This window comes from Bos taurus, chromosome 11, assembly GCF_002263795.3.
Source record: "Bos taurus isolate L1 Dominette 01449 registration number 42190680 breed Hereford chromosome 11, ARS-UCD2.0, whole genome shotgun sequence".
In the NCBI taxonomy this organism is placed as follows: Eukaryota; Metazoa; Chordata; class Mammalia; order Artiodactyla; family Bovidae; genus Bos; species Bos taurus.
Genome location: NC_037338.1, coordinates 73267862 through 73294445, shown reverse-complemented (window position 1 = coordinate 73294445; position 26584 = coordinate 73267862). Strand labels below are relative to the sequence as shown.

The following is a 26584-nucleotide window of genomic DNA, read 5'->3' as shown; positions in this document are numbered from 1 at the left end:
TTACTTAATATGCTGGACTGTCAGAGATGCATCTAGATTTTACACAGATGGGTCTCACCACCAGGATACTGTCTGCCCTTCCCATTCACAGATTTTGCACATACAGGTTCAGCTAAAATAGGATCCAACTGGCTGAATTTGATTCAATCAATTGGTCTGAATCCTTGGATGTGAAACCTGAGGATACAGAGGGCCAACTGAATTCCCTGTGCTGCACTATTTCTATAAGGGACTTGGGGTTCCAGAACTAATCCCCTAAGGACACAGAGGGATGACTGCACTGGGTTTAAATAACATTTCTCAACACTCAAATTCCCTCAAGTGTCATTAAACCAGTGATTCTCAAAGTCAAGTACCCGGACCAGCAGCACTAGCATCGCCTGGCAATGTTAGAACTGCGAATTCTCAGGCCCTCCCCAGACCTACTGAATGAGGTACTCTAGGGGCAGGGCCCAGATCTGTGTTTAAGAATCCCTCCAGGTGATTCTGGTACATGCTAAAATTTGACAACAGCCTCAATAAGCTAACAATTAGGCAGTCTTCACAACTAAATTGTGACAGAAGTCTATCCATTAATTCATAGTTTTGCCCCCTGTCCCCTACTTCACCTATAACTAATATCTACCATTGACTGACTGCTTACTATCCACTGTTCATTAGCACATTTATCATTTATTCTTTACATGTAATCCATTACAACTCTGTGAACTAGTCAGTCTAATTATCTAGATGAGGAAGAAAGCTTAATCAGGAGGTTAGTATTAGTAGCTCAGGGTCAGTTAGTAAACAGCAGGGTGGGACTCCATCAAGGTGGGCCTGTCTCCACAGCTTGCCCACGTCCCATTATGTGACACACAGGTCACTGAAATGTTACACCAACTTATCAATCCCAAAGTTGCTTTTAACCTCTAAATTATTCTTCTACTTATGTCTAAAATACTTAAAAGATAGGACCTGATTCAGACTATACTCCTGAGCAAAAAGAGTTTGCACTATGTGTAATTTATATACAATAAAATGCACAGACCTTAACAGCACTCAGTTTGCTAAGTTCTGATAACTGTGTATCTACCCACGTAATCACTACCCCAGGCAAAACCTGTTTACATTGCTCAAAAAAGTTGTGCCAAAAGGTGACCACCTCTGTCCTAGATTTCTGGGACATTCCCAGGTGGAATACTTCCCAGGTAGAGTACTGGAGGGCCTGTGTCCTGGGCACATCGAGATGGCTGGTCGCCCTGCTTGGGCTGCCGTGGCCTTACTCTTACATGAATGACATAGGCAAGCAAAAGACAAAAGCTCAAGGCCTCTGGGGGTGAGGAACACAAAGTGTGCCGCTTGTTCCACTCCACGGGGGAGAAAGAGAGGTTAGCATCACAGACACAACAGCAGGGTCTCCTCTGCTGCCTCAGTGCTGAGGAGCTGCTGCGAGTGGTTATGACGTGGCCAGATCTGCCTTGACCCTGTGTCTGGTGTCTTCCTGCAGGGCCACACTCACAGCTGCTACTTCTCCCTGCAACCTCCTCCTGCCATTACTGAGCCTGCCTCTATCAGGCCATGTGACCTCTAATCTGCTGCATGCTGGGAAACAAGATAACCCTGTGTCAGCAAGCTATTAGAACAGCAATCAATAGACTTTTAGGTTTGGAGCACATGGACTTTGTATTAACAGTTATGGCTGTTTAAAGGCCTTTTATATTTCCTGCTGACTTCTGGCTGGTTCTGGTTAGCTGAGGCTAACTGCTGTCCTCCAGAGAGGTGAACTGTTTTTTTTCTCCTTGAATGATTGCACTTGATTTCTCTGGTAGAGAGCAGAAGCTCAAAGATAAATTTTCAGGTACTGTTTCAAACATTCACAGTGAAGTGCTTCTACACCTACCCCTCTCCTGTCCTGGGGAGAAGCTCTAAGCAAACCCATGTGTGGACACATCCCACTGCACCCCAAGATCTTCCATCTCTGGGTCCGCAGTGGGAACCAAACCCATTCCAGACAGTCACCAGAGAATGCTCTGTAGCTCAAGTGTTATTTTTGGAGCATCTCTTGTTTTAGAGCCTGGCTTTCAATACCCAACTGTAAAAAAAAAGGTAGCTTTTATAGTCTGAGCCTGAATAATAATTCCCATTAAGAATGCAAATCATCTATAAGGTATATTTTAGTTGTACTTCACTTGTTTCTTCATCTCACACTGGTCATGTTACTAGCTTTTCTGTGACCAGTTTCTGGGACTACATCATCACCCTCACCCACTTTATAATCCATACCTCTCCCTTCTCAAGTTCTAAGCCTTCATCAGTGAGCCTGAAGCAGCAAAACATTTCAGAATTTTCCTCTGCTCAGAATTTACCTTCTCAGGTCTTTTACTGACAGTAGCAATCTCACCGATCGGAAGAGCAGACGTGTTGCTGGCAAAGACACAGTGATCTGGAATCACCTACAGGAGAAAAGCATTTAAGAATGTGTCAGGTAGGCCCGGGAGGTGACGACAGCCCAAAGCAGTCAATGAGCGACAACTGGGTCTCTGCCATCCTCATCTTTGTAAGAATAAACCATAACGTGCATGCCTATTTCATGTTACACATGTGATACTCAGAAATGGCACACCACTATAATTATATCTACAGTACAAGAATACTATTAACTTAGCTTTATTGCACTGGAGAATAGTCTCTAATGTAGACTGTCTCAGCATTCTGCGCACAATCTTGACTTATTCACACTTTTATTCAGATGATTAGATGAAAAACATGGAATGCACACCTGTCAAACTTGTGCAAATCTGGGCAAGCAGAATCCTAACATCAGAGCTGAGAATCAAGGTTCAAGATACATTTGATTCACTGAAACAATGGGTATAAAGCAAGACCAATTAAAATGAGGATAAAGATAAAGGACTGTATTAAGATTTTATGAAAAAGAAGAAAGAGGAAAAAAGTAGGCATCTAATGGGCAAAACCTGGCTTGGCAGTAAACTTGTGTACAGAGCCCATGATCTTATTTTTTATTATTTTTATTTGGTCGCGCTGGGTCTTAGTTGCGGAATGTGGTATCTAGTTCCCTGACCAGGGGCTGAACCTGGGCCACTTGCATTAGGAGTGTGGAGTCTTAGCCACTGGACCACCAGGGAAGTTCCCCGTGATCTAATTTAATCAAAAGTATAGTGTAAGTCAAAAGTAGAGCCCGATGGGCAGAAGCTAACAGTCTCAAGCTGTGTCATTAGTGGTATAGTGTCTAATGTTGGTGGTAAAATTCTCTATGAAGAGCAAACCAATGTCTCCAAAGATGGCTGGCAACAACATGTCCCTCCTGGTACATGTGTGTCTCTGTGCATCCAGAGGGGGAGTCTCCTTCCCCTCCCCTTAAACCTGGCCTGGCCTGTGATGTGCTTTTACCAATGGAAAGCAGCAGAAATGACTCTGCCAGTTGCAGGCCTCGCCTAGTGAAGCCCTATGGCTTCTGCTCTGCTCTCTTGGACGCCGGCAGCCATGCTGCAAAGAAGTTCTGGTTCAGCCACTAAGTGAGGACAGGCCACGGGAGGGGCCCCAATAAGCTTTCTGCTGAATGCAGTCTCGGGAGCACCCCTACTGGGAAGCCACCTGGAGTTAAGGGCAAGCCGCCTCTTGGAGCCCTGCCCTAACTGCAGAACTGTGAAAAGGTCACGGTGATTTGTGGTGGTCTGTGGTGGTTTCTCATACGCCAAGAGAACGCTGAGACATGGTGAAGACAACAGAAGAAATGACCGAGACAGTGAGGAGTCTGGAGATACGGATTATGAAGATATCAAAGGAGGGAGTTTCTTTAGCTCTGTGGAGAGGAAAGAAGTGAAATTTTGAATCCCTGAGGAACACTCGGTGGACTCAGCTTTACCATTTGCCTTTAAAGAAAGCAGAGCCCAGGATCTTAGGCTCTACTAAAGGTCTTGCACCTGAAATTTTTTGATGTTCTAAAGACAGCTCTGTTCTGGACCTTGCTCTTTTCTACTCTTTCTGAAGGACTTCTTTGAGTATCTCCTACCTTAGATGATTTCACTAGCTTCACTAAAGAGGTAAAGGCCAGTGATTTATTACATAAATATCCACAACATACATGACATCTTGGACTTTACATTTGGCAATCATCTTCCTACTCTTTTCTTACTATCGGCTAAAAGTTCATGACTCCCTGAACACCCTCCTCTTCTTATCTCCGTCTGCTGCCTTTTCCCTGGTGCCTTCCCTCTATGGCCTGCATGGACACAGGAAACCCCTTCGCTTTTCTTTCTCTTTCCTTTCTCTTCTCCCTTTGGCTTGAAGTACTGTATTGATTTGTTTACAGCCTGTACATCTCCTGATCTTATCCCTCTTTCTTCTTTTCCGTGATCACTGGCTTTCCAACTGCTAACCCTAACAAACTTCTCTACACACAGATCCTCCCAAAGCCTGATTTTCCGGAAGCAAACACCATCATCCCATCAAGTGACAAATGCTCTTTCAGTGGTGAATGGCTGTGTCTACTTTTACCGCCCCTCAGCCTTCCCTCTGGTGCCTGCTGGAGTGCCCCCTGAAGCCCCAGAAACACTGGGCATACATCTCTGGGACAGGGCCACCTCAGGACAGAGGGTCACACACCTACCCTGCTCTTCTGAATATTCTCCTGCAGCTGACTCTCCATTGCACTCTGTCTAAAGAGAAGACTTTGGAATGTGTGTTTCACAAGTGGAATCTGTCCCCAACCCGAGCTGCTGCTCTTTAGTTTCTAAACCCGCGGTCTTGAGTACAGCAGAGATTGTCCTCAAGTGGCAGGAGTCCTAGGAACACAGCCCACTACTTGAGAAGCCTGGAATGTTGCCAAGTCAGTGCCACTTTATGTACACCGTTTACGGACCTCCACTCTGTTTACTTCACTGCAGGCTAGTCCAGGCCCTGGTTCCACCTCTCACCTGGAGTATTGCCACATCTTCTTTCCTCCTCCTTCATACCACCTGGTTTAAGTACTTGTTTTGTTCATGTCATCCCATCTCAAGAGGTGACTGTGCACAGCATGTGGACTCAAGACCAAAGGAGCATTTTCCACAAAATGAGCACCTGAATTCTGCCTGGAGAGTGTTTCTTCCTATTTCCTCTGCTGCCTAGACCTGAATTGAGCTGTAGCTTGCAGCCAACCCGAAATGCCAAGATGTCGGGCTACAGTCCATGAGGTTATCTGTGTATGTCTGGGTGACTAAACTCCCATGTCAGGCTAATGAACTCTGTGCTTCAGTTAATAAGGTACTTGTGTGTCTTCCCTGAGGACTTTGATTTGATCTTTACACACAGCGTACAGGTTCATGTAAAAACTTATGTCTGGGGGGACACAGCGTTGAGGGGTACCTCAAAACTGCTATGGAGCCTGCTGTACTCCCTTTTACCTGGCAAAGAAAATAAAGCTACTTTACCTTCTCCCATCCACCCCCCGCAAAGAAACAAACAAAACCCCTTACGTTTGGGCCCTAAGAACAGAACCACAAGTTTCTTGTAGTTCTTTTAAAGAACCCGGTTTCCGTGTTCTCCACTCACTGCACAAGGAGTCAGCACCGCAGGCCCTGTGCTTACCGCTTCTGCCTCCTTCAGCACTCTGTGCTTAAGGTTGAGGTCCTCAAAAACGGCTTCAATCACCATGTCAGCCTTTTCAAAACCCCGGTAATCAAGCTGCCCAATCAAGTTGCTGAACATGGCATCCCTTTCAAATGATGTTAGTGTTTTCTTCTTCACTTTATCATTCAATCTGGAAACAAAACAAAACACATCTCTAGTCGGAGTGGGAGAACAGGAAACTAATATTTACTGAGTGTCCGTGGGCCAGAAAGTGTACCGTGTATTTTCTACCAATTCAGCGAGGTTAGCTATGCCCCCCCATTTTGAGAGAGCTGAGCTGCTCAAAGAAGCTCAGGCAGACTTGTTAAGGGAGGGTACTAGGATTCAGACAGGTTGACCCTCACATCCACAGTCCTCCTACTACAAGATGCCTCTAATGCCCAACCTGCATTCAACAGCTAAATCTGCCAAGAGGAGTAAACATGAACACCAGAATGGCAAACAAAAAAGCAGCTTGAGTCATTCTCTACCTACGACAGGGGAGACAGCCAACACGGGTCCGAGACCACATGAGTTTATACTCGCTTCCATATCATTGCGTTATTCTGTAACTGTGATCTACTGGAGGACAGAGACCCTGCATTATGTCTTATATTCTTAATCCATTTCCTGGTCTGTACCTAGTAGCACAGTATATTGATTACATAAAACATTAACTCAACATTTCTTCTTCCCCAGAGAGCTAAACAAGATTCCTGCTACTCAGACACTGAACTGATTGTTTTTATTGCCAAGGAAAACAGGCTCTCTTAGGTTTCACTCTGACCACACTTGCAGAATAAATGACCTAGAGTTTTCCTCTGAATTAAGAATGAGCTGCAATCCATTCATTAGTTTCCTTAACCAAAAGAAGAAGCCACGTGGTGAGTTCAAAGTAGTAGTCAAAGTCTTAAAGTATGGATTCAAATATCTTGGTTTCTGGCAGCTATGTTGGCAGTCAGCAAATAAGATGCCTCTGAATGTTCAAAGTATTATTAGTTGCTCTAATTCTGATGCCTAATGGAACTATTCCTAAGGGAGGACTAGAGATGTGTATGTCCCAAGTCAACAGTGTGGTGAGGGGCACTCACCAGAGCCTGATGTTTCTAAGGCCAAAAGGGAAACCCAGGACAGCTGGATCCAAAAGAGGTCGAGGAGAAAAGGTTACTCTAGAGCAGCAATTTCTCATTTGGGTGACAGAATGAAACGCTGTTTGGGAACACTTGCGTGCTGGCCTCAGGGGAATGGTTACCAAGCACGTGCCATTTCTGGGCTCTGAATCTCTTTTACTATAGCACCTTGCTATCTTGACATTAAGACAGTGGCTATCTGCCAACATGATTAAACCTGCGAGGTGGTGCATGGTATTAAGGCAGCAATATATGAGCCTCTCTGCAGAAAAGGGGTAAAAACATGTGTAAGCTACATAATTCATTTAAGAAACAAAAAGCTCACTCAGCTAAAAGTCACATGTAAGACAAAGTGCAGCCAGCCTCAGAGAGTCCATTACACTGGAGCAGAGAAATAAGCTGAAACCGATTCCCAGTTTTGCCAAGTTTGCTGTTCCACTTTTCCCTTCTGCATTATGCGGCTGGGGGTGGGGTATGAGAAGGGGGATGGGCAAGAGGAAGAATAATATTTCCCTTTTATTAATTCAGAGGGAAGATGGAGACACAGTCTGTAAGATCCAGACACTATGGAGCCAAATCAGTTAACTGCTTCTCCATGGTCACGCCAGTCAAGAAATACGAGGCTCATGAGTGCAGATCCTAGCCCTATCTTCAGGATGCAATTACACGCTTCCTCATATCCCAAACCTCAGTTCTCTCCATAGACACACCCAGTCATGCTGTTTCAATATTCTAAAACAATACAGCAATTAAAATTCACAAATAGGACAATTTCTAGTCTGATACCAAAGCATAACGTACATGATATTTAAAAACATCTAATACATAAGGTTTTCTCTTCTGCACTCAAAGACTATAGACTCAATGATGTTAATGATTTATAATAACATTGTCTGCAACAACAGCAAAAAAAAAAAAAAAAAAAAAGTGAAAGAAGGAATTAGTGTTTCTCAAAATCAAAGAAATAAGACTTAAATATGGAGTATCCAGTACAGATCATGTTCAGGAAAAAGCAAACTGTGATGGTGAAAATCAAAACACATTCTACTCTCCCAGCAAAGGCAGAGAGAGCAGGCTCACCCTTTGAACACCTGCTGCTGTCCTCGACCCAGCGCGGGCAGTGTAGTGTCCTTAAGTATGGTCTGTAGGCCCTTATCCACGGAGACTTGAGCAATGCCGGCTCCCATCAGCCCTGCACCAAGAACGGCAAGCTGCCTGAAAGGAAAGGATGAAACGGCTTTTGATAAAAGCTCTTAATTCAGTAAAAAGTGGGATTGCCCAGGTTATCATCCAATAAACCATTACCATCTCCCAGAGTTCACTCAAACTCACGTCCATCGAGTCGGTGATGCCATCCAGCCATCTCATCCTCTGTCGTCCCCTTCTCCTCTTGCCCCAAATCCCTCCCACCATCAGGGTCTTTTCCAATGAGTCAACTCTTCGCATGAGGTGGCCAAAGTACTGGAGTTTCAGCTTTAGTATCATTCCTTCCAAAGAACACCCAGGACGGATCTCCTTCAGAATGGACTGGTTGGATCTCCTTGCAGTCCAAAGGACTCTCAAGAGTCTTCTCCAACACCACACTTCAAAAGCATCAATTCTTCAGTGCTCAGCCTTATTCACAGTCCAACTCTCACATCCATACATGACCACAGGAAAAACCATAGCCTTGACTAGACGAACCTTTGTTGCCAAAGTAATGTCTCTGCTTTTGAATATGCTATCTAGGTTGGTCATAACTTTCCTTCCAAGGAGTAAGCGTTTTTTAATTTCATGGCTGCAATCACCATCTGCAGGGATTTTGGAGCCCAAAAAAGTAAAGTCTAACACTGTTTCCACTGTTTCCCCATCTATTTCCCATGAAGTGATGGGACCGGATGCCATGATCTTTGTTTTCTGAATGTTGAGCTTTAAGCCAACTTTTTCACTCTCCTCTTTCACTTTCATCAAGAGGCTGTTTAGTTCTTCTTCACTTTCTGCCATAAGGGTGGTGTCATCTGCATATCTGAGGTTATTGATATGTCTCTTGGCAATCTTGATTTCAGCTTGTGCTTCTTCCAGCCCAGCATGTCTCATGATGTATTCTGCATATAAGTTAAATAAGCAGGGTGACAATATACAGCCTGGACGTCCTCCTTTTCCTATTTGGAACCAGTCTGTTGTTCCATGTCCAGTTCTAACTGTTGCTTCCTGACCTGCATATAGGTTTCTCAAGAGGCAGGTCAGGTGGTCTGGTATTCCCCTCTCAGAATTTTTCAGTTTATTGTGATCCACACAGTCAAAGGCTTTGGCATAGTCTATAAAGCAGAAATAGATGTTTTTCTGGAACTCTCTTGCTTTTTCCATGATCTAGTGGATGTCAGCAATTTGATCTCTGGTTCCTCTGCCTTTTCTAAAGCCAGCTTCAACATCTGAAAGTTTACGGTTCACGTATTGTTGAAGCCTGGCTTGATGAATTTTGAGCATTACTTTACTAGTGTGTGAGATGAGTGCAATTGTGTGGTAGTTTGTGCATTCTTTGGCATTGCCTTTCTTTGGGATTGGAATGAAAACTGACCTTTTCCGGTCCTGTGGCCACTGCTGAGTTTTCCAAATTTGCTGGCATGTTGAGTGCAGCACTTTCACAGCATCATTTTTCAGGATTTGAAAGAGCTCAACTGGAATTCCATCACCTTCACTAGCTTTGTTCGTAGGGATGCTTTCTAAGGCCCACATGACTTCACATTCCAGGATGTCTGGCTCTAGGTGAGTGATCACACCTTCGTGATTATCTTGGTTGTGAAGATTTTTGTACAGTTCTTCTGTGTATTCTTGCCACCTGTTCTTAATATCTTCTGCTTCTGTTAGGTCCATACCATTTCTGTTCTTTATTTAGCCCATCTTTACATGAAATGTTCCCTTGGTATCTCTAATTTTCTTGAAGAGGTCTCTAGTCTTTCCCATTCTAGGAGGTCAAATGTATTAAAACCAAAAATTGTATCCTCTATGACCCAGTAATTCTACTATCTACTCCAAGGAAATGGACTTATGCATAAGATGATATGCTAGGATGAAGAGTCATGTAATGTTTACAATAATGAAAAAATTGGGAATAACCACCAGTCCATCAGTAGGCGATGAAAAGGAACAAGTTAACTGGTATGTAACCATCATACACAGTCTCTCTTCCAAGTTGTACCACCGACTAAAAAGAGCAAGTTACAGGATCCATACTGATAGACCTTTTATATTATTAATAAAACATTCAAATCATAAACACAAAACAGATTCATCTAGTATTTAAAAAGTTTTTTAAAAAAGGATAATAAGAATGCATTCTTCATATAAAAAAATATTTTATGAAAAGAGAAAATAGGTAAGGAATTCAAATTACCCCCCAAAGTCAAAGGGAAGAGGCCTAGAGAAACAGAAGTGGAACTATTACTGATAACTAGGGAAGCAGGAAGGAGGACACCCTTTCTTCAATTTATTACATTTTCAGTTCAACCTAGTCTGCCCTGCATACCTTATAATTTATTCTTCATTTCTAACACGATGTTATCTTTTCCTTCAATTTATTTCCTCAAGTTAGGTCAACTCTTACATCATCCTGTTTTTCTGTCTGTTTAGTTCTGAGTTTTTGAAAATTTTTGATTCAAAGTAATTCTTTTTCTTATAGCAAATATTTACTTAAGGTCACAGAATTCAAGTCTGGGAGCATTCTGTTACAGTTTTCTTTTGCACTGTGAGGTTGTGGGGCAGAGTTTTCATAAGCTTAAGTATTTTGATTCTCATTGGTTTCTTCTTCCATGGGTTTCATACGCATGCTGCCTGTCTTTTCTGTGTATTAGTACACAGTAACAGCTTCTCTGGGTGGTATCATACATATTAAAATACTAAGAGTTACACGCAGACTAGAATAAGAGTTTGGAGTGGCTAACTAGGTTTCTTAAAAGTAAATACTTATAATTTAAAATTTAATGGTAAATTTCTATAGGATATGTGAAGAAGTACAGACTGAAGTGCTATCATCATGCCACTGCAACATGGAAGTAAATGCTCTCAGCCACTGAATGTGAGATACTTGCCAACGTTGGTGGTTCACAGGCAGATTGATACCAATTGATACAGATTGATAACAGATTGATACTGATCACCATGTGTTCTGGACAAGCAGTGAAGATTGTATTTCATATTCTAATTTGGAAATCAGTCCTCTTGGCAAGAATCTTATCTGTCTCACCTGGACTTCTTACTGATTTCCTCTTCTGCTTTAGATTTGAATCTCACTGAAGGTGAGAGAGGTTATAAAGGAGAAGGAAGTAACATTAGCTGCTTTCACAAGCCCCTTTGTGTAATTCAGCTAGACAGTGTTTCTCAACCTTGGCACTACCAGCATTTTGGACTGGTTACTTTGTTTTGTGGCTCTCCTATGTACTGCAGGATGTTGAGCAACATTCCTGGCCACTGGCCACCAGACGCCAGTCTCATCCCTCCCTCCCCAGTTGTGACACCTAAAAATGTCTCCTGACATTGTCAAATGTCCCCTAGTGGCAACAGTGCCCAGGTTAAGAACCACTGAGCAAGAGGGTGAGTTTAGGGACATTATTAAACTTCAGATGCTGAAGACCTATTTAGGCAGCATAACACTGAAAGCCTCGCTAAAGAGAATAGATAGGAAATAGGTAAGGGGACTCAAATATTTAGGCTACAAGTGAAACAAAGGACAAGTCTTTAGTGGCTAGAATAAGGCTTTATGGTTTTGTTTTGTTTTTTGCTGTGCTGAGGCCTGTGGAATCTTAGTTCCCCAACCAAGGACTGAACCCAGGCACCTGGCAGTGGAAGCTTGGAGTCCTAACCACTGGACCACCAGGGAATTTCTAAGGCTTTATGTTTTTTAATGAGGGAAATGTATGAATTCCCAGAGATGGTATTTCAAGTCACAGGGATAGACAAGGTCATCAATCAGGACATAATGTGTGTATTTGGTTTAGGAAGCGGGAACCTAAACCAGATTTCTAGGGGACATCAATGGTGACACACGAATGCCTCTATAGGAGCCATTAGAGAAGTCTGGAGAGCCTCCCAGGTGGCTCTGTGGTAAAGAATCCACCTGCTAATGCAGAAGACATGGGTTCGACCCCTGGGTTGGGAAGATCCCCTGGAGAAGGCAATGGCAACCCACTCTAGTATTCTTGCCTAGGGAATCCCATGGACAGAAGAGTGTGGTGGGCTACAGTTCATGGGGTCACAAAAGGGTCAGGCAAGACTGAGGGACTAAACAACAACAGAGAGGTCTGGAGAAAACTCAGCACAAGCACAGCTCTGAAAGCCACGAAGTCCATGGTAGGATAGGGGTATATACCGATGAGGGCAAAAGCAGTTTAGGGCAAGACTGAGGCATCAGTGAGCTTAGCATGTGCTGAAATCCACAGGGACTTCCTAGGCAGAGCTGAACTTACTTAACCTCCTTCTGCGGAGCTCCAAATTTATTCTTCTTGCATTGGGTTTGACCACGGTAAAGTCCCATCAAGGCTTTTGATTCTTTGGTCATTGCAAGCTCTCCAAATGTCTGGAAAGTAAAGGAGAAGAAGAAAAGGTAGAGCTTCCCAGTCTTGGAGACATGGATTCCTTCGGGTCAGTTCCTCTGCAGAGCAGGGGCAACATGTGCAAAGCCTCAGGTCCTGAGCTGCAGAAGTCGGTCATTCCTACTGAGGGTCTTTCTCTCATTCTCCTCATCTGTACTTCTGATGACTGCTTTGCAAGGTTTTGGATATAACGAGCTCTCAAGATTCTCCACATCAGAGGTTGTGGCAACTTTTTTCACAGAACTAGAGTGGGCCAATTATCTCAACCACCACTCTCATTTTAAAGATTGGGAAGAGGAGGCTCAGAGAAATTAAGTGACCTTGCTCAAAGCTACCCTGCCTCAAAGGGGCAGAAAGCGAACTTGAACCCGGGCAGTATGATTCCCAACTTCAGTTCTCTTTCCAAGGTAGTAGGCTGCCCCATGTGTCATCTACCACTTTATTTATTTTTTAAAGGCTTAAAATGTATTTTAATAAGTTCATGTTGCATTATTCATTTCTCAGAAAAACTTCAAAGGTATTAGGGACAAATCAAACATGGTACACCAATAAAAAATGCACAGCATAACTACCTAAAATAGGCAAAGCTAAGAGCTACCGTCTGACACTCAGCATACAGCAACCCTGTTCTCAAGACTGTACTAGGCCTATCAAGAAAGCTGTGAATGGCCACATCACAGACACAAAGGGCCATTTCTGGGTTGTCCTTACCCAAGAAAAAGATGGAGGCAAGTTTAACACAAGATTTTTTAAAGCTACACTAAATGAAAATCTCTAAGCGAAAATGTCTTCCTTGGGACATGAAAGGGTAATATATGGGACATAACAGAACCGTATGTATGTTGTCTGTGACCTCTGTGAACATGTGCCTGAATTCCCACCTGGGAGTGATTGGAACAGTGGGGCCAAGGTCATTGGGGGGATGTTTGGTTTTTGTGGTATATGTGGCAGGATCTCTGGGGTGAGACAGTGCACTAAGTCGTGTCCAACTCTTGCGACCCCATGGACTGTAGCCTGCCAGTTTCCTCTGTCTATGGGATTCTCCAGGCAAGAATACTGGAGTGGGTTGCCATTTCCTTCTTCATCATCTACCACTTTAAATGTATCTTAACGTTTACAGAGAACAAGTCTCAAGTTAGTGGATAAGATCATGAGATTTAGAATCTGTATTTGAAAGAACTGGGTTTAAAGCCTGGCCCTGCCATTTCCCAGTTGTGAAGCTTTCTTCATCATTAAAATGGGAAAAACAATACCTATTTTACAGTATTGTTGTAGGGAGTCAATGAGAGCACTTGTAAAATGACTGGGTTTTAGCTATTACCATCATCAACATTACTAGAATTTACTGGTTCAATTACATGGTTACAAATAGCATTTCAAAGGAGGAACCCCTGCTAATAATGCTACCTTCATGTCTGAATAGAACATGAAACAATGTTCTGCTAATCTTGGTAAAGTAGGTTCTATTCAGTAAGTCAGTGATTTTTCAAACTACAGGCAGAAATCCATCAGTGGACACCAATTTAGTGCGTTGTAATAAGTAGAACCGACAGAAAATACTGAGCACAGTGTACAGGCTAATTATTTTGTGAAACATGCTTCAATCTTAGTGTACATATGTGTATGTGTTGTTGCACTTGGTGATAATGTAAAGGAATTCATCAGAGTGCACTGTGGTAAGCAACCCAGGATAAAGAAAGTTTTCTCTGGAATTTGTCCTGAGTTCCTCAGATACCTTTTGTGTTACTGAAGAGCAATCATCCAAAGAATAGCAAGGAGAGATAAGAAAGCCCTATTCAGCAATCAATGCAAAGAAATAGAGGAAAACGATAGAATGGGAAAGACTAGAGACCTCTTCAAGAAAATTAGAAACACCAAAGGAACACTTCATGCAAAGATGGGCTAAATAAAGGACAGAAATGGTATAGACCTAACAGAAGCAGAAGATATTAAGAACAGGTGGCAAGAATACACAGAACTGTACAAAAAAGATCTTCATGACCCAGATAATCACGATGGTGTGATCACTGACCTAGAGCCAGACATCCTGGAAAGTGAAGTCAAGTTGGCCTTAGAAAGCAACACTACGAACAAAGCTAGTGGAGGTGATAGAATTCCAGTGGAGCTATTTCAAATCCTGAAAGATGATGCTATGAAAGTGCTGCACTCAATATGCCAGCAAATTTGGAAAACTCAGCAGTGGCCACAGGACTGGAAAAGGTCAGTTTTCATTCCAATCCCAAAGAAAGGCAATGCCAAAGAATGCTCAAACTACCGCACAATTGCACTCATCTCACACGCTAGTAAAGTAATGCTCAAAATTCACCAAGCCAGGCTTTAGCAATACGTGAACCATGAACTTCCAGATGTTCAAGCTGGTTTTAGAAAAGGCAGAGGAACCAGAGATCAAATTGCCAACATCTGCTGGATCATCGGAAAAGCAAGAGGGTTCCAGAAAAACATCTATTTCTGCTTTATCGACTATGCCAAAGCCTTTGACTGTGTGGATCACAATAAACTGTGAAAAATTCTGAAAGTGAACGTGAAGTCGCTCAATTGTGTCTGACTCTTTGCAAACCCGAGGACTGTAAACTATCAGGCTCCTCAGTCCATGGAATTTTCCAGGCAAGAGTACTGGTGTGGGTTGCCATCTCCTTCTCCATGGGATCTTCCCAAACCAAGGATCAAACCCAGACATCCCACATTGCGGGCAGACGCTTTACCGTCTGGAAAATTCTGAAGGAGATGGGAATACCAGACCACCTGACCTGCCTCTTGAGAAACCCGTATGCAGGTCAGGAAGCAACAGTTAGAACTGGACATGGAACAACAGACTGGTTCCAAATAGGAAAAGGAGGACGTCAGGGCTGTATATTGTCACCCTGCTTATTTAACTTATATGCAGAGTATATCATGAGAAATGCTGGGCTGGAGGAAGCACAAACTGGAATCAAGATTGCCGGGAAAAATATCAATAACCTCAGATATGCAGATGACACCACCCTTATGGCAGAAAGTGAAGAAGATCTAAACAGCCTCTTGATGAAAGTGAAAGAGGAGAGTGAAAAAGTTGGCTTAAAGCTCAACATTCAGAAAACTAAGATCATGGCATCCAGTCCCATCACTTCATGGGAAATAGATGGGGAAACAGTGGAAACAGTGGCTGACTTTACTTTTTTGGGCTCCAAAATCCCTGCAGATGGTGACTGCAGCCATGAAATTAAAAGACGATTACTGCTTAGAAGGAAAGTTATGACCAACCTAGACAGCATATTGAAAAGCAGAGACATTCCTTTGTCAACAAAGGTCCGTCTAGTCAATGCTATGGTTTTTCCAGCAGTCATGTATGGATGTGAGACTTGGACTATAAAGAAAGCTGAGTACCGAAGAATTGATGCTTTTGAACTGTGGTGCTGGAGAAGACTCTTTTTTTTTTTTTTTTTTTGGAGAAGACTCTTGAGAGTCCCTTGGACTGCAAGGAGATCCAACCAGTTCACCCTAAAGGAGATGAGTCCTGGGTGTTCACTGGAAGGACTGATGTTGAAGCTCAAACCCCAATACTTTGGCCACCTGATGCAAAGAGTTGACTCATTTGAAAAGACCCTGATGCTAGGAAAGATTGAGGGCAGGAGGAGAAGGGGAGGACACAGGATGAGATGGTTGAATGGCATCACTGACTAAATGGACATGGGTTTGGGTAGACTCTGGCAGTTGGTGATGGACAGAGGCCTGGTGTGCTATGGTTCATGGGGTTGCAAAGAGTTGGACATGACTGAGCGACTAACTGAACTGAACTGAATCATTCTTCAGTGATTGCTTAAAACTTCAAAACAATTGAATCCACTAAAATTTATGATCCACCAACTTGTTAGTAAGTGGAAGGGGTGAGGTTGGTTCCTGAGTCACTCTGTTTTCTTGTTTTAGTGGGTGCAAAAAATTTCCCTTCTAGTTTACCAAAGGGAGGCTGGGATTGTTTTATCTCTAGGCCTAACAAGTAAGAATCATATTTCCCTACCAGTGTATTCATTATGTCATAATGAAACCAGCCCATCCACAGAACAAAAAGTCCAAACGATTCCTTTTGAAAGGATTATAACTCTGTCTCTGCTTTTCCTAGTTATACCCTCGTTACTGAGCACAAGTGAAAAGTGAAAGTCGCTCAGTCATGTTCAACTCTTGGCAACGCCATGGACTGTATAGACCATGGAATTCTCCAGGCCAGAATACTGGAGTGGGTAGCCTTTCTCTTATCCAGGGGATCTGTCCAACCCAGAGATTGGACTCAGGTCTCCTGCACTGCAGGCAAATTCTTTACCAGCTAAGCCACAAGGGAATTAAGGGAAGCCGTTACTGAGAGCAAGTTCAAATACTGGATTGGCCAAAAAGTTTGTTGGGGTTTTCTCCCCCCAACAAACTTTTTGGCCAATCCATCCTTTTTAAATGGCTTTATTTTTGGCTGTGCTAGGTCTTTGTTGCAGCCATGGGCCCTCTCTAGTTGCGGTGAGTGGGGGTACTCTCTTGTTGGGAGTGCTTGGGCTCCTCACTGTGGGGCTTCTCTTGTTGTGGAGCACAGGCTTTAGGGTATGTGGGTTTCAGCAGTTGCGGCTCATGGGTTCTACAGTGCATGGGTTCTATAGTGCATGGGCTCAGCTGCCCCATGGCTTATGGAATCCTTCTGACCAGGGACTGAACTTGTGTCCTCTGCATTGGCAGGTGGACTCCTAACCACTGGACCACCAGGGAAGTCCTTCTATAACATCTTAATGGAAAAACTGAAATAAATTTTTTGTCCAACCCAACATCCGGGGACTACTATGGTTTTCTCAGCATCTACTGGCTCAGTGAGATTAATCAGAAGAAATGACAACCACCAGAAGAAAATACATATATATTTTTTACTAGACTTTGAATAGTTTATCTTTTTTCAGTTTTACACACAGCATTTTAGATCTTGGTTTTCCTGTCTCCAATAATAAAACACTGAAAGGAAATAATTTTACCTGAGATTCAGAGAGATAGCCAGCATTACTCCCTTGCTCGATTCCAGTCTTCACTACCTAAAAAACACAGAGAGCACTTGTTCCTTGTTGGAATGGACTGTTGAGATGTACAGTAATGCTGAAAAAAGATGGCTAGTGTTGTTAGTCTTCAAAAAGTCAGAAGTCTAAACTGAAGTGAGAAAGAGAAGAGGATTGAGTGCCTTATTACTTAAGACAGTTAATTCTCCATCTCTAAGGCTACTGCTAAACCTAGCATAAAATGGGAGGAAATAAAATAGAAGGAAAGAGAATTAAAGTCAGAACATGAAAAGCATACAGAGGTTCCACAGCTCAAATCCTACCTCCTTATCCTTTGAATCCTGTTATTTTGTCAGAGAAAGAGTTGTTGTCACCCCTTTCTGAGTTCAATAGTATGTTTACCGTTTCCTCTTCTCTCCCTTCCCTCCTCCTCAAATTATTCATCCAGCTCGTCTCCTGTTTTTCAAATATGAGCAGGTCCCCTAAGTTCCACTTTCAGCCCTTTCTCCTTCTCTGTTCATCCATCCTCAGTAACATCATTTAGTTTACCACGTTAATCATGATCTCTGTGAAATCCAATTTAACATTTGGGGTTAAGTACTATCCTAAGTACAAAGGCAAGTATAAAAGAAATAACTGTGTACTCAAGCACCATAATTTATTGATGATTAAAAAAATAATAAATAAATCTATATCCTGAACTGACTTCTCTGTCTAAACTACTGTTGCTTGAACTTCCTGAAATATTTAATCTCAACACTTCTAAAACTGAACTCTTCTCTTTGGCAAGTCTCTTACTACCCCCGTATTTTCACTTTTACTATTCTATCTCAGGATCTTATTCAAACTTCAAGTCTGAATTACCAGCATAGTTTCCTAGTTCATTGTTCTACTTTGTCTATTTCTAATTCATTTTTACTCACCACCATGAAGATGGTTCTCTATGCCCTATGTAGGACAAAGGTCAAATTTCTTACTTAATCATTATCTTCTAAAATATAGCCTCAGTCTGCCTGCCTGAAGACATTTCATAATCCTTCCACAAAAATTGATCTCGTTTAATGTTTCTTGAAGAGCCTCATGCTTTCCAACTTCTGTAACTTTATTCAAAATGCCCATCGCTACCTGGCACTATTTTCTTTTCATCTATTCTCTGCCTGTTTTTCAGGGCTCAAGTCAAATTCCATGAAGCTCTACCTAATTTCTCTGGCTTATAGGGACTGTTCCCTTCTCAGTGAATTTAGCAATTTTCCTTTATCCTGATTACCTGCATTAACCCCCTGCAGCTGCATACCAACCTTTATCCTGACATCTGCCTTATTACATACATGTGTTCAATCTCCCCAACCCAGACTATCAGGTGAATGAGGGTAGGGGACCATGTTTCATAAGTAATGTATTTTGGTGTCTTTGGCTCAAATATATTTGCTGACCAATTCAGTCTCCAATTCTGAAGTCTTTGATCCTATGTTCTTTAAAGCTTAGACTTTCTAGATTGAAGAATTTATAAGTTTTAAAGTCTACCTTTAGACAGAAGTTTCTTCAACTCTGATGATTTTAAGTATCCTCCCTTATCTTTTCCAGAGCTTCTCTATATCATTACATCTTTTTCATAATTGTGGCATTGGAGAGTCGATGAGATATTTTAGGTAATGACCATTTTGACTAAGGACAAAATACAGCCATTAATTTTGTTTCGACTATCTCTTAATTAATGCCTGATATTTTACTGGCCGCCTTATACTGATAAGACATAGGTTCCTTTCCTGGTTTATAACTGGTAGTTTTAAGCTCATCAACTAAAAAGTATGCCTGGCACTAATTTCCCCCAAATACCCATTTCTGTAAATCCTCATAGCTTGCTGTGCTCATGTGTTATTTTTAGTTAAGTATTTTGACAGCAGCATGAAGAACTTTAGTGCTGGCATGCATGGTGCAGAATGGCAATAAAGAGTACTGCTCTCGACAGAGGGAAGAAACATGAGAGATGTTGGAGGATGGGGTAAAGACTCACATCAATTATTTTCAGGGGTGCAGGATAAAGGCCTTTGGTCTGCTTTCGTACTTTTTCTTCCACCTTTTTGTAAATCTGTTGCCTGACAAATGGAATACTCAAGGCGTATGACGTCAATTCTGTAAGGTAAAATGCTATTTATTAGCTTCTTACTGGTAAGAGCCCAGCCTCCCTTATTAGTTTGTTCTGTAAACTCCACAAAAATGCAGTGATTCTAGCTCTCTGTAAGAACTGCTCTTTACTCTGATATACACAATCTAAATTGCAACCTAAGCACTTCTTTAAACTTAAGTTGATAAGTATTAATGCTGAGTGTTGGGCACATGGTATTTATTACACAATTATATTATTCCATTTTGGTATTACTTTAAATTTTCCAAAATAAAAAGTTTTTTCTGAAAATGTCTTTAACCAATGTAAGGTCCAGGACTAGAGCTTTGAGCAGAGTTATTGTACCCTCTAAGGCTGAGTTTACACTTAAGAGTAAACAATGCATTTATCTTTTCCTTATTCAAATTCATGGCAAATCAAATTAAATTCCCTGGAAAGAAGCTGTGACTTTGTTTTTTAATAATGACACTCACTTTCTACCAATCCCTTGTCTCTCTTTGGAGTGATCTTTTTATCAGCTAGTCCTTTGGCAAAAGTAATTGCAACTTCTTCTAAGTATTCAATTGTCCGTTCCTCTGGAGGTTTTACTCCTGGTCCTGTAAAGATGAACACAACAGACTGGAATGTCAGTCAGGCTTGGCTCAGTCCCAGGTGGGCAAAACCCCAGGAAAACCAAAGCCAAAGACTTGTACCCATTTTCAGCACAGTTTTCTAAGTCAAACTAGAAACTGGTGGGTGGCAGTGTCATGAACTATGGACTCAAAAAGAGAAGTCATGCTGAGCAAAGGTGTAACAACCTACTCCAGGGAGAAAACAAATCTTAAGCCCCATAAATCTGGCTTCCACTTCTGAGTAGGATGTATTATGTTTCATGAGACCTGTATTCTCGCTGCAAAACTGGAAAAAAGTTAATTGCAAAATCACATCTGTAAAGATACTGGAGAGCTGTAGAAGCAACAAAGGTTATATAAATAGAATTCCAGAGAGGGAAGAGCCTGTCAGAGGTGAACTGCGGACATTCTCTTTTCTGCAGGCATGTGCTGATTTTGGGCATGGGCTGAGGACTGGATGTGGCTCAGGCAGAAGGATGCTACTGAGAGAACGTGAAATGATCAGAGCTTTTGGTGGTCACATACAATAGGTGAGAACTAGTAAAAATCAAACACAAAGCTAGTTTTCCTGCATGGAACATCTGTGAAGTTCTAAGGTGGTGCAAGAGGCTGGAAGCTAGAGTGTAATCTCCCATAGTGTCATAATGTTTAGCATAGCAGTACTTCTAGAGAGAGAGGAACTTGCCAAAAACATCAACTGACTTTTCACCTGAGGCCTTTGCCTGACACCAAACTTACTGAATGGAGGAAAATAAAAAGATAGACTCAAAAACCCCAAAGGCTGATTGTACAGCCTTTGAAAACACACACCCATCAGGCTCTCAATCAAAAGCTTGTAAGAGCCACACTTAAAAACTCTTCCCTATTTTCAGCCTCTGTGGAGGAGACAAAAAATGAACTAAGTCACTAACTTCCGAATAACAAAAGTGCACAGGGTCCATGGAAGTCATAATGCTGGAATTATGGAAGAATATGGGAGATCAGTTACTATAGAAAAGAAGCACTTCAGAGATCTACAGAGGGGCCCCTTGAAACTCTGGCCAAGTTATCATTCTACACATGCATGAGAGGAAACTATCTGAGGTCAGGGAGAGAGCCATCATAAAGGCATGAAAAAAAGTAAGAAAAAATGACCTATAGCTAGGAGACAAACTGACTGATAGAAACAGACGCAGAAATGGAAAGATAGAATAAGCAGATACAAAGGTTAGAAAGGTTACTGTAAATTCATGCTGTATGTTCAAGAAGATAGAGGAAAACAGAAACATAATAAGGAAAAATTGAAGATTTAACAGTGAATCAAATGTTACTTCTAAATATGAGAAAACAACAATGCTGAAACAAAAAATACAGGTGATTGGATTAGTAGCAAATTATACAGTGAAGAAGAAAAAATCAGGAAACTTGAATATATGGCAAAGAAATATAAACAGACTGAAAAAGAAAAACAGCTTCTAACATATATGAGGTTGAGGTCTCAGAAAAAAGGTAGGGAACTGAGGAGACAAAAGATCTGTACTCTAAAAACTATAAGATGCTAATGAAAGAAACTGAAGATGACACAAACTGATGGGAAGATATACCATTTTCTTGGATTGGATGAATCAATATTGTCAAAAAGACTATATTACCCAAGGCAATCTACAGATTCAATGCAATCCCTATCAAATTACCAATGGCTTTTTCCAGAGAACTAGAAGAAAGAAATCTTAAAATTTGCATGGAGACACAAAAGACCCCAATAGTCAAAGCAATCTTGAGAAAGAAAAACAGAGCTGGAGGAATCAGGCCCCTGACTTCAGACTATACTACAAACTAGTCATCAAAACAGTATGGTAGTGGCACAGAAACAGAAATATAGATCAATGGAACAGGACAGAGGGCCCACAAGTAAATCTGCACACTTATGGTCAAGAAATCTATGACAAAGAAGGCAAAACTACAATGGAGGAAAGAGAAAGCGAGCCTCTTTAATAAGTGGTGCTGGAAAAACTGGAGAGCTACATGTAAAAGTATGAAATTAGAACACTTTCTAATACTACACACAAAAATAAACTCAAAATGGATTAAAGACCTAAATGTAAGGCCAGGAACTATAAAACTCTTAGAGAAAAACAGAACTCTCTGACAAAAACTGCAGGAAGATCCTCTTTGACTTACCTCCTCGAGTAATGGAAATAAAAAACAAAAGTAAATGAATGGGAGCTAATAAAACTTAAAAGCTTTTGCACAGTGAAGGAAATGATTAATATAAACAAGATGAAATGACAACCTTCAGAATGGGAGAAAATAACTGAATACAAAGCAACTGACAAAGAATTAATCTCTAAAATGTACAAGCAGCTCATGTAGGGGCTTCCCTGATAGCTCAGTGAAGAATCTGCCTGCAAAAAAGGAGACCCTGGTTTGATTCCTGGGTCAGGAAGATCCACTGGAGAAGGGATAGGCTACCCACTTCAGTATTCTTGGGCTTCCCTGGTGGCTCAACTGGTAAAGAATCCACCCACAACGTGGGAGACCTGGGTTTGATCCCTGGGTTGGGAGGATCCTCTGGAGAAGGGAACAGCTACCCACTCCAGTATTCTGGCCTGGAGAATTCCATGAGGTTGCAAAGAGTTGGACACGACTGAGCGGCTTTCACTTTCACCTTCATGCAACTCAATATCAGGAAAGCAAACAACCCAGTCAAAAAGTGGGTGGACGATCTAAACAAGCATTTCTCCAAAGAAGACATATAGCAGATGGCCAATAAACACAGGAAAAGATGCTCAATATTGTTCATCAGTAGAGAAATACAATGACTCATTTCTTAAGTATATGAATTTCACTTTAACCAATATTCAAGATATTAACACTTTTAAGAAAATATATAACTTCATAAGGCTCAATTCTGAGTCATGTTAACACTTACCCAGTGGTTCCACCAGTTGGTCAACCAGTCCCATTTTCTTTGCTCTGTCTGCACGAATGCCTCTACCAGTCAGCATCATGTCAAAAGCAGCAGGTATACCCACCTAACAGGCAAGCAAGGATTTGAGTAGAAGGGGAAAAATATCAGAGTGACAATTACAATTTACAAATCATACAACTGAGCAAAATAATTATTAAAATAAGAAAAGTCAAAACAGATTTTCATGCTGTATATCAAATAATGAAATTTTATACAGATACACATTCAGGTAACTTATAGTTTTAGAAACCTCCACTTGAAGTGAAAACACCTTTGTATATTTTAATTCAGTATGTAGGATTTCTGTCTTATGGATTGATAAAGTGGAGAAAAAAAATTCATGTTTTCTAAAATTGTACAATTATGTCATTTTGAGTTTCTTCTCTATCATTTGTATAATATTTAAAATTCCTACAATGGAATTAGTAGAGACTTTGAGAAACTTCATTGTGTTGAAAATGTCTTTAGAAAGGATCTCAGACTTGGGATTTCCCTGGTGGTCCAGTGGTTAAGACTCTGTACTCTCAACCTGTGCAGGGGGCCCAGGTTCAATCCCTGGTAGGGGATGGAAATGCCCCCCCGCTTCCAGCAATAACAAAGAAACTCAGCTATATTTTTTACACACATATAGGCATATTCATTCTTTCAATAAATCCTCTTGACAATTTCTATGAAGAAATACACACTATTTAATCAGAATGAATACCATAAGCTTTCCCATTTTTGTGTGTCCAACTCATATCAACTTCTCTCCAAAGAGCATTTCTGTGGAGTGATTGCTGTTTTCCTGAAGAATCTATAGTGCCAGAGGCTATGAGGTTCAGGTGGTCCTCATGTTTGATGTTAAGATTGCTCTGCAGCCTCCAGGTCTCACTGTCCTTCCCCTTCTTAATAATTCAAAAGCCGGATGGGTCCCTTTGGGTTTTATAGAATACAATGAGATCGTCCAGGGACTTCCCTGGTGGTCCAGTGTTAAGACTCTGCACTTCCACTGTTGAGGGTTTGATCCCTGGTCGCTGAACTAAGATTCCACATGCTGTGCAGCCAAAAAAAAAGGTCTGTCTCTTATAGTTATCATGAGATAAGATACAAGGATCTGAAAAGCTGATAAGATTGTACTGTGCAGAGAAGGAACAAATTAAACTGTTAGGTTTCAGAAAGCAAGACATGTATGTTATTTATCTCTTCCCTTCTTTAGGGACTAACAAAGGCCCGTGATCAATCATCTTGATTAAGGAATTAAAAAAATAAACAGACATTAATCTCATATATTCATATTTTATTTGGTTTATAAATTTTACCATGAGTACACATACAATACCTTCTGTACAAGAGGAAATAGATCAAATGGATATATAGGACTGAAGATCTCAAGTTCACATTGAGATCTTAAACTCACCATCTTGGGCAGCCTTTGTGTGGCTCCTGCTCCTGGTAAGATTCCCAGCAAGACCTCAGGGGAACCCAATACTGTTTTCTTATCTTTTGTTGCTATTCTGTATTGGCATGAAATGGCAAGCTTCAAACAAATGAAGGAAAATTAGAATGTTAAAAAACTTAGTTTTATAGCATCTTAGGATATGTGAGGGTCTAAAAATTACTTATAAGGCAGGAATGTGCCCACAGAATTTCTTAGGCTGGCATTTGATGCTTTCTAGAATTTACCTTTCTGGCTTCCTTCATTTGTCTTTCCTAAGTTATTAAACTCTTTTAGGGCTACAGATCCCCTTGATTATCTAAAAACTATGGAAATTTTCAATAGAGAAATGCACATACAATTATCTCAGGTTTAGAAGCCCTATACCCTATAAAGACTCTTCAGTCAACAAGTAGGCCTACTTATGGTATCCTAATTAGGCTTTGTTATCCTTGTCTTTGTTCACATCATGCCACATGTGGAATGTTTTGCCACTGTTTTCTCGTTAATCAAATTCTGCTTATCTTTTAGAACCAGATACAGCTTTCCTTCATTAATGTGTGAAAGTGGCTAGTATAGAACCCAGCACGTGATAAATGTCCAAAAAATGTTCTTTTTTCCCCGCCTCCTTCTTTTCTATGTGTTCCAGTCTGGTAAATATCTCTTCTCTCAGACCTTGTGTTATTTATCGTCTTTACTACACACAGAACACACGACATACACTATATGCTGTCTTAACTAAAGTAGCTCAAGAGCATGAACTGCACTTATGAATTTTTGCCTTGCAAACTTGAACAAGGTTTTTTATATTTGAAAGGGAACTTAGGGATCCAGTTCAACTCTTCTTAATTTATAAATGAAAACGTGCCACTCTGATTTGCTTGCTCAGTGCCATGAGACTAAGACTAAAAACCTATCCAGAAGTTTAATGACTCAGAAAAAGCTGACTCGCCCTCAAGAGCTTTTCTTAAGGCAAAACAGTGGCCTAAAGGTTTGCAGCTGGTGGATCCCAACAATGAGCTGGCCCGCGTTTCGATGACTCTGGAAGAAATCTGTTACCTCAAGTCCTCCTCCTAAGCAGGATCCATTGATGGCAGCCACGACAGGCTTTGTGGACTTCTCAAGTTTCTCAAACATTTTCTGTGCTTCTTGTGATATTTGCGTTACTTCTTGAGAGGTCGTACAAGAATTTAACATGCTGTAGTAAACATGAAAACAGAGAACAGAAAAAAAAAAAAACTATAACTCACTTTGTTCAGTACTTCATCCACCATAACCTTATTGTACCATATATCAATATTTGGTAGTGAGTCTTCAAATACTCAGAAGTTTAAGAAGAATGATTTTGTCTCAGATAGCACTAATATCAGTGACATCATCTCTCTACAAAATTCAGGGAACATGAACAAAACATGGTGAATAATTTATATCTGCTTTGATAGCAAATCATTAGATTACAAATCTTCTGGTAAATATTTTCATGATCAGATTAAACATTTTAATTATCAGTAGCTTTCAGATTGAACATCAGTGGAAATGACAGAGAAAAAAGCTTCTCTTACAACAATGTTTCCTCAACATCCTTTAATTTCAGTTTCCTTCATTTGCTACTTAACTGTTTCTGAACACATTTAAGCTGTGGGTTTTTCATTTTGATCAAAGATAACTGATTTCCTGTCACATTTCCTGTGTGCTGGGAGTGGCTCAGCTAGCCTCACAGAAGCTGCAAGTACTTTCCTAAGGATTTAGGTGGCTACTATTAGGTACATCAATGTCTTGCTAGGCTGGAATAACCAAGGCAAAAGAAAAAGTCCTTGATGTAGATAACTCTGCTTTTTTCAAAAAATAAACAGAATATTTATAAATTTCTAATTACTGTACATAAACAAAGAAGAGTATACAATATTCAGTTCAGTGGTGTCCGACTCTTTGCAACCCCATGAACCTCAGCACACCAGGCCTCCCTGTCCATCACCAACTCCCGGAGTCTACCCAAACTCATGTCCATTGAGTCGGGGATGCCATCCAACTGTCTCTGCCATTCCCTTCCTGTCGTCCCCTTCTCCTCCTGCCCTCAATCTTTCCCAACATCAGGGTCTTTTCCAATGAGTCAGCTCTTCGCATCAGGTGGCCAAAGTACTGGAGTTTCAGCTTCAGCATCAGTCCTTCCAATGATC

At 41.2% G+C, this 26584-nt stretch overlaps 1 protein-coding gene across 1 annotated transcript in view; it reads right to left on the bottom strand.

Moving 5' to 3' along the window:
- Positions 1-26584, bottom strand: part of HADHA (hydroxyacyl-CoA dehydrogenase trifunctional multienzyme complex subunit alpha) — a 42284-nt gene that overhangs the window by 4469 nt on the left and 11231 nt on the right. Inside the window, exons 5-14 of the mRNA NM_174335.3 lie at positions 25467-25605; positions 24390-24509; positions 22952-23054; positions 19903-20025; positions 19319-19437; positions 17287-17343; positions 12161-12270; positions 7800-7934; positions 5569-5740; positions 2346-2432 (exon numbers count right to left, since the gene is read on the bottom strand). Coding sequence (NP_776760.2) covers positions 2346-2432; positions 5569-5740; positions 7800-7934; positions 12161-12270; positions 17287-17343; positions 19319-19437; positions 19903-20025; positions 22952-23054; positions 24390-24509; positions 25467-25605 — 1165 coding nt within the window. The remainder of the gene's footprint in view (positions 1-2345; positions 2433-5568; positions 5741-7799; positions 7935-12160; positions 12271-17286; positions 17344-19318; positions 19438-19902; positions 20026-22951; positions 23055-24389; positions 24510-25466; positions 25606-26584) is intronic.